This window comes from Coregonus lavaretus (assembly GCF_964263955.1).
Source record: "Coregonus lavaretus genome assembly, chromosome: 3".
NCBI lineage: Eukaryota > Metazoa > Chordata > Actinopteri > Salmoniformes > Salmonidae > Coregonus > Coregonus lavaretus.
This window is the reverse complement of record NC_139990.1, coordinates 21,124,659-21,133,758: the sequence shown is the minus strand read 5'-3', so window position 1 is coordinate 21,133,758 and position 9,100 is coordinate 21,124,659. Positions and strand designations below refer to the sequence as shown.

The 9,100-nt window shown below is 41.9% G+C and overlaps 1 protein-coding gene across 1 annotated transcript; it reads right to left on the bottom strand.

Annotated features, from left to right (window-relative positions):
* Window positions 1–1,164: 1,164 nt before the first annotated feature.
* On the bottom strand, window positions 1,165–4,820 carry mterf1 (mitochondrial transcription termination factor 1). The gene is made up of 2 exons (XM_084155753.1): window positions 4,760–4,820; window positions 1,165–3,585 (listed from the first exon to the last, which is right to left on the bottom strand). Exon 2 carries the CDS (start codon window positions 3,553–3,555, stop codon window positions 2,392–2,394), a length of 1,164 nt encoding a protein of 387 aa, XP_084011879.1. The 5' UTR covers window positions 3,556–3,585; window positions 4,760–4,820; the 3' UTR covers window positions 1,165–2,391.
* Between the last annotated feature and the right edge of the window lie 4,280 nt (window positions 4,821–9,100).

Genomic DNA, 9,100 nt, shown 5'->3' with positions numbered 1-9,100 from the left:
AATGAAATGTAGTATTTCATATTTAGTAGAAATTCAACAAATACATAATTTAGAGTCATTGAGGAATATATCATGAACATTTAGATAATTCAAATATACACAGTTGGTGTCATATTAGTCTGCTAATTCAACTTTAATGACAATCGAATCTACTTTAATGACAATCAAAGGGCATGTTATAAAACCCTTAAGTCAGTGATTAAAATGTAATCTTTAATTGCTGTGGGTAATGATTTACTCTTGTACCCAGCTCGGCTTTTAGTTGTAAAGTTTCTGACAAGTAGCGGTAAAGTACTTGTAACCTTTTCTTGATCCAATTCTTCCTTGTGTTCTCAGAAATGTCCTTGCAAAAGATCATATATGATCAATTCTACCCCATTGGTAATACTTTAGTTGAAGGGGGTATACGTAAGGCAATCATAACACATTTATGAAAGCAATCATAATAAAGCGTTGGGTTGAAATAATCTGACTTGTTACTGTAGTACCTGATTCCAGCACCAGAGGAGGCCTGTCTACCATTGGCAAAAGTTTGTCCTATTCTCTGGCCTTTTATGAATTAGATTTGCTCACCTCCTGTGTCCTCTCTCGCCTCCTTTTGAAAAAGGTCCAAATGAATCGGAGAGTCTGCGAGGAGAGTGAACGTGGATGGAAATGCACTTGCTTGAAATGAGACGGTCCTTCTCCACTCGCAAGTCATTAGGCAAATTACGTTTACAGGGGTGGATCCCAAAATAAATGTTTATAGATAAAACAATAAGTAGCATATTGTTTTTAAACGTGTGCATGTTTTTCTCCTCTGACAAAACAAAAGCTGATTCAAAGTGGGTGTGTCAGAGGTCAAAACTTCTGCATACACGAGTATCCTCAATGAAAGTTGGCTATCGAGGAGGGGAGCAACTTTTACTTTTACATTCCTAATGAAAATAATGTACTTTTTCCTCCATACATTTTCCCTGACACCCAAAAGTACCCATTACATTTTGAATGCTTAGCAGGACAGGAAAATGATCAAATTCACACACTTATCATGAGAACATCCCTGGTCATCCCTACTGCCTCTGATCTGGCAGACTCTAAACACAAACGCTTAATTTGTAAATGATGTCTGAGTGTTGGAGTATGCCACTGGCTATCCGTAAATGTAAAAAACAAGAAAATGGTGCCGTCTGGTTTGTTTAATATAAGGATTTTTAAATGATTTGATACTTAAGTATATTTCAAACCAAATAATTGTAGACTTTAACTCAAGTAGTATTTTACTGGGTGCCTTTCACTTTTACTCAAGTCATTTTCCATTAAGGTATCTTTACTTTTATTCATGTATGACAATTGGGTACTTATTCCACCTACTAACGAATTGACACACTCCTCGACCACTTATTGGTTTCCGGGTCACGGAGGAGAGAGGACTGAGGACGGTCTTTTGCCCAAATGAGAATCTCCCTCTCTCATTCTTTTGTGTTAGCAGAATGAGATCCATTGCTCAATTCAATCAAAATTGAACTGTAGCCTTTCACTGTAGAAGATGGATACAAAATTATATTGAATACCATTAATAGCAGGTAGACTCTCTCCACAGGTTGAGTTTTACAGATAAATGCACTCAATTCAAGATATAGAACTTTCAAAATACAGAAAGTGACATTTTGAATCCATAGGTTTAATTAAAGTATGAACTGTCATATTGTATTACCGTTCATTGGCATACAATTGCATCAAAGAGAGAACATATATAACTATTACTTACTGTAAACCTAATGCATCATATTTTGTGATGCTATTCAAATAACCTTCTCCAAACCTTTTGTTCGGTAAAATATATCCTTATTTTTTCATATTCATTAATTCAGGCAGATAAGCCAGGAAGAAGGGGTTTTGACTGATTTCTCATCGGACAACTCATCTGGCAAAAGAGAAGTTTGAGAATCGGACAATGAAAACAGTGTCTTGATGCCTCTTGGCAGTTCACAGTTCTGTAAAACCATTGGTAAGGGTGGTGTTTCCTTTGAACTGAAGGCATCGAAGTTCACTAAGGTGCTTCAAAACCAATCACGAGAAATACATTGACACAGTACTACAATACACAGTTCGTTAGCTTTCGTAAAAATCCAAATAATGGATCAAATATGATGACACTACATTACATAGGCTTACTCTTTTTGGTTTCCATTAAAATAAATGTTTCCTGATACTGACACAATCCTCTTTATCATTGACTTGATTTTACCTATCGTATACCTTGCTTATTACAGCTATGCACAATCAAATCTTATAGTTTAGTAGTAGGACAGTGATATGTAGAGGTCATGCTTCAGGTAGCAATGGCAAAAAATCTAGTGCAAAAAGTTGTCTGATTCATTCTAAGCATAACCCAAACGTTGATACAACTCATTCCTCTGACGAGAGAGCCAGTCTTTCCAACTTGGCATCGAACCGTTTTCGGCTAGAGTCCAGAATGTTGATGCCGTTCTTTTCAAAGTCATACCGGAGCTTATGCAGCTCCTCTAGTCGCCCCGTGATGTTCTGCGTGCTGTACTCCAGGACTTTAGGTTTCTCCAGTATCTGCTTCATAGTGATCCCTCCCTTTAACAGACAGTCCAGTTTGGAACTCAGCGTATCCGGCCCGATGAACAGCACAGTGGGGTAGCAGACGATCAGTTTCTTGACGTCGACTTTCCGACAGCCGAGAGACACCAGCTTCTCCTGAAGCCTCTTGAGGTTTCTCTTCAGGTACTCGTTAGACAGGTCCAGGATTTCTGCCCCGGCACCCTGCAGCAGAGCCAGCAGCTCCAGATCACTCATCTTGAAAGACACCTTGATGAAGTCAATGTTTGCCTTCACCCTCTTGGTGCTGCGGATGAGGATGTAGAGGTTTCGGGAAATCACCGCCTTGGCGAACTGCCCAGGGTCTTCTCCACCCAACTCGGCACACACGTCTTCCAGGAACTCCACCATTTGGCGGTTGAGCTCGACACTGTTGGAGAAGGTCCGCGGCGCTGTGGTCAGCAGGCGGTGGAGGTCCTTGGCGTTGAGGCCCAGCGAGCCCAGGAACACGATGTTCTTCTCCAGGTTGTCGTTGTCGCTCGAGCGGAAGAAGGACTCGGGCGAGCGGTCCAGAATGCTGACGATCTCGCTGTCGCTCTTGAAGACACTCCGCCACATCGCCCAGCGTTGCTCCAGGTGCTCACCCGAGCGAGTGATGGCGCGTGGGTACCGGGAGATGATGCCGGCCACCACTTTGCGGCTGGCGCCTTTGCTATGGAGGAAGTGAGCCAGACCTTGCTCATTGGTGATGACCTTGCGGAGCACTCCCGGTTGGCGCTGGCGCACCATCTTCACGTCTACCCCCATGAAGGTCAAGCTCTCCAGCAAGGACTCATTCTCAGGTCCCACTGAAGGCTTCGAGTGACTGACATTTGGAGTGATGGTGCAAAGCCCCCTGGGAAGACAGACTGAGGTCAGGTGGACGGGAGATGAGACAAAGCGGCTAAAAGCTGGTACAGGCATTCTGTGAAGGCCTAGCAGACCCCGGACTCCCGGCATTAATGTCATCTTCAACACGGTTGAAACATGACATCAGACCTAGAAAAAAATACAAGATATTATCAATAAATTCTACCTCCAGTGAAATGATAGTAGACAATGAAAGTCTACTGAACTCATTAATGATACTGATCAAAGTCAAGGTACTTTGTGCATTCTCTAAGCAGAATGAGATATTATAAAGTGGTTTCTCCAAACAGAGCTGTGCAGAGAATTCAGTCATTTTCTAGGCCCTCAGTTTGTTGGCTGTTCATGGCATGACAAAGTGGAATAGTGAAAGGCAACCATAAGAGGCAGGAATAACAACATTTCATAACAATTCAAAACAGGACCTCACAGTTATGCAACATTCAGCAGCGCTGCAGTAGCTTCTAGCTATAATCATCAATACCAGTCCCACATATACTAGCTACCAAGCTATCTAGTGTTTACAATCTATTTTAAGTGTTTCCTGGAGATTAGTAGCTAGCTATAACTTAGCCTAGCTAGCTAAATGTAAGCAAGCATTTAGCTTGCTAGCTAGCTAGCTGACTTTGCTGGGAATTATCTTGCAAAAAAACGGAGCTAAATACAATTCTATTTCAACTTACTCTGTCAATTGTCTGTAGGCTTGATCCATATGCATAGGAGGAGTCTGAGAAAAAAACATCTAATGGAACTTCTAATTAAACAGAATTTCCAAACGTGGGTCTATAGACCCATGCAGTTCCTCAGCGAGGTCAGTTCCTCTCTGCTTATCTCACGTCAAAAGAAAAGGCTGGTAGGCAGAGAGGAGGTGAGTCTACAACAGACCCACGTTTGGAAAGTTTGTTTAATTTATGTTCTATTAGATGATTTTTCTTAATTTCCCCCTGCATAATAAGGACCAACCCTACGGACAATCGGCTAAGTTTAAATTGAATGCTACTTAACTTCTAGCTTCCGGCAGACTATCCGTTTTTTTGCAGGCGAATTCCCAGTAACGCTAGTATTGTGTAAATACTAGCGTTGCTAAAAACAGTTAACGTTACTTATGTTTGTCCTTAGCTACTGTAAGTTATGCATTTACCAACCTGACACATTTGGTCTACTCTAACATTGACAGTGCGCGCTTTGTACCACATTGAAAATGCTTTTTAAATACATTGATTTGCTTGTGTACTGTTACGGTAACTAGCTAGCTACTAACCAACTCATTATTAAAAGTTAGCTATTTGTCTTAATAACAGCTCACCCTTCTTTTGTTTGGTTTCTCTTCAACCACAGTTTTCAATTACCAACGAACGAGGAACAAGCAGGCAGTTTGTTTACATTCATTTTCCGTAAAGCCTTTAGCGCACTCTATTGCTGTGGGGGTGGATGTGCAGTTTGTAATGCCATGCAATATATAGCAATACGCTAGAAGGCGCCAGAAGTCCTTGGATGGCGCCATTCTATTTCTTTAAGAAGTGTATAGTGGTAAGCATAATATGTGCGTTATTCCTGCCTCCTTGGCGGGTATTTATACACGTGTATGTAATTCACTCTGTATTTGGTGTCAGATGTATATAATTGGCTTTCTTTACCACATGACAGAGGAATATTTCTGTCTGTAATAAAGCCCTTTTGTGGAGAAAAACTCATTCTGATTGGCTTGGCCTGGCTCCCCAGTGGGTGGTCCTGGCTGCCAAGTGGGTGGGCCTATGCCCTCCCAGGCCCACCCATGACTGCACCCCTGCCCAGTCATGTGAAATCCATAGATTAGGGCTTAATTAATTCATTTCAATTGACTTGTTTCTTTATATGAACTGTAACTCAGTAATATCTTTGAAATTGTTGCATGTTGCGTTTATATTTTTGTTAGAATGGATCAAGAGTGTTTTACTGTTGATCATGGTTTTCAAGGGGTACAATGTATAGGGTTGAATGGCGGGAACCTGGTTACCGAGATTTATCGGGATTTACCACCCAAAACCACTGCCCTTCCCGGGATAAATTACTGCGAGAAACCGGTAAATTATAATAAATTATTTATATGAACAGCATGGTGTGAAATGGAACTGTTAAATGATATGCAATGTCTAAATCTGTCTTCTCTACGGCCTCTGCATGATGAATCAACGCTCAATTGGGACAGACCCATCTCAGTATGGAGCATAGTTCAGAATGGATGTAGACCTATCATCTCTTCATGGTAACTTTTTTCTTGTGACAGGTAGGCCTACATTTGCTACAGCATAGCCTATGCTACAGTAATATAAAGACCAAATGTGCTTCTAATTTACCCATCTCCATCTGGCTTTTGGGGGTCACCTTGTTTTTTAATTATAAAGATGTTTAATTTTTTATTGCAGCTGCAGAGTTTTAAAACAGCCTATCACTCGAATATCGTTGCTTTAAATCACTGCAGGGGCAAGCACTCTCTCACAGTCTTTCTCTCTCTCCATCAACTCCATTCAAATTGCATCCAAAATTGATAATCCTGTTCTAGATTGATATATTGCCCTATATATAGATGTCCTAGCCAGTGCCAATTTTAGCATGTCAATTTTGGTGGTTAAAGCTCAATTTTATTTTTTATGCATGCCAGCAATGCCACTACACAACACAATACTAAACAATACATTATTTACACTATAATGGTGACAAACGATGCCCACAAACTGTTAGGGCCTACATTAAGCTGTCCCAACAGCAGAGCTTTCTTTTGAAGACCATGGCGTGAATCCTCACCACTGCTACACCTGGCTATCAGCGGAGCCTTGTCTGGCAGCGAAACAGTTAATTCAGCCTCATTTACTGCCTTTAAAAAAAACATAGCTGATATGGCTGACTTGCTTAAACAAATGTGGTTTCTACCTACAATTGGGATGTACAAACTATGGCATAAGGGGACGACGAGCGGATAAGAGGCAATCCGTAATTTCGATTAAGACATTTATGAGCGAGCTAGGACAGATGTAGTCAATATAACTATTTGCTCAGCACTTTTGAAATGTACAGCGACATAATTCAGAACATGGGCCGTTCTTACAGTATTCTCCCTGTACACCAAGTCAGAACCGTAGGATAAATAAAGGGGGCATATAAGCAGACAATGAAAGCTCTTACAATATTCAATGATTACATTTCTCTAAAACAGGCTATAAGCTACATGTGCACCACCAAGTCAGAACGGTAGGCGAAGTTATGAGGGGGAAAGGGACCAAATTATTAGGGTGAGGTACATGGGCTACTAACAGCTTACTACACAACATACACTTAGTATTACTTTCTTAGCTACAGTATACATATCTCCCTGGCATATTACATCATTTATGCAGCAGTATACAATACATTTTAGGACACCTTGTTGTGCTGTGCTCATTTGAACAGGAAGGTGGATCGGCGGTCCTTCTTGTGGGCACATTTTGTCATCAAACTTTGTCATCAAAGTCTGGCATTCTCTGGATTTATGGTGCTTTCAAGACAACTGGGAACTCTGAAAAAAACAAGGTTGAATCATGACGTCAGTGATCTTCAGGTTGAAGCTCTAGAAAGTGGCCAGAGTTCCCTACTTAGAATTCCGAGTTGGATGACCGTTCAAAACGTATTTTCCCAGTCGGATCTAGTTTTTTTCCCCCAAGTCCCCAGTTGTCTTGAACTCACTGAAGTCTGAGATTTCCCAGTTCCGAGTTTCCTGTTGTTTTGAAACGTAGCAGAAGTCATGCTGGATTGACAGCATTGCCAATGTATTCAACCTTTTCTGGCCCATTGTGTCGCATGCGAATGTTTATCCTTTTAAGCTTGGAAAATAAACCCTTAATCCCAGACTTGGACCACACACCTACTCCACAGGCTAGTGATTGCTTTCCAACGCTTGCGGTTAGCCACTGATTCCTCTCAAACCTCTCATTGTTGAATTTGTGACTTCCAACTTGTTGCGTAATGTTTATGTCCAATGGCCGATGAGCAGCGATATGTTTTATCTATAATGTATCTTCATATGACAAGGATTGAAAAGGATTAGCCAGTAGATTGTTGACTTGATTCATGATGATGACTGCTTGTCTAGCTTGCTAGCTAAGATTTTGAAAGTATGATGTTGACATGATCAGTCCAATCAAAGCTACGGTAGATATAACGTGATTTGACGTCATTTTATCTGTGGCCAATGACCTTGAGCCTTCTTGGAAGGGCACTTCTAATGTAACTCTATGGCAGCACCCAAGGGGCTTGAATATTCGAGCTCTCCCCGTAGTGACGTAGTGTCCCCATGAGTGACAGAACACTGAGCCAATCACGGCGCAACTAGAGAACATTACCAACCCCTACACTCCGTATTTTCCGCTGGCTGCCCCACCACCACAGAAAGCACTGAGCTAGGCTGAAACACCTGCATTTTGGAGCTGCCTTACTCAAGAAAGCAAAAAAGAGACCATGTTTGTATGCGGCTTTATTAACTCATTGATTTAAAAAACCACAACATTGTTTGCAAACTGATATGTGACACGTACAGTGGGGAGAACAAGTATTTGATACACTGCCGATTTTGCAGGTTTTCCTACGTACAAAGCATGTAGAGGTCTGTAATTTGTATCATAGGTACACTTCAACTGTGAGAGACGGAATCTAAAACAAAAATCCAGAAAATCACATTGTATGATTTTTAAGTAATTAATTTGCATTTTATTGCATGACATAAGTATTTGATCACCTACCAATCAGTAAGAATTCCGGCTCTCACAGACCTGTTAGTTTTTCTTTAAGAAGCCCTCCTGTTCTCCACTCATTACCTGTATTAACTGCACCTGTTTGAACTCGTTACCTGTATAAAAGACACCTGTCCACACACTCAATCAAACAGACTCCAACCTCTCCACAATGGCCAAGACCAGAGAGCTGTGTAAGGACGTCAGGGATAAAATTGTAGACCTGCACAAGGCTGGGATGGGCTACAGGACAATAGGCAAGCAGCTTGGTGAGAAGGCAACAACTGTTGGCGCAATTATTAGAAAATGGAAGAAGTTCAAGATGACGGTCAATCATCCTCGGTCTGGGGCTCCATGCAAGATCTCACCTCGTGGGGCATCAATGACCATGAGGAAGGTGAGGGATCAGCCCAGAACTACACGGCAGGACCTGGTCAATGACCTGAAGAGAGCTGGGACCACAGTCTCAAAGAAAACCATTAGTAACACACTACGCCGTCATGGATTAAAATCCTGCAGCGCACGCAAGGTCCCCCTGCTCAAGCCAGCGCATGTCCAGGCCCATCTGAAGTTTGCCAATGACCATCTGGATGATCCAGAGGAGGAATGGGAGAAGGTCATGTGGTCTGATGAGACAATAATATAGCTTTTTGGTCTAAACTCCACTCGCCTTGTTTGGAGGAAGAAGAAGGATGAGTACAACCCCAAGAACACCATCCCAACCGTGAAGCATGGTGGTGGAAACATCATTCTTTGGGGATGCTTTTCTGCAAAGGGGACAGGACGACTGCACCGTATTGAGGGGAGGATGGATGGGGCCATGTATCGCGAGATCTTGGCCAACAACCTCCTTCCCTCAGTAAGAGCATTGAAGATGGGTCGTGGCTGGGTTTTCCAGCATGACA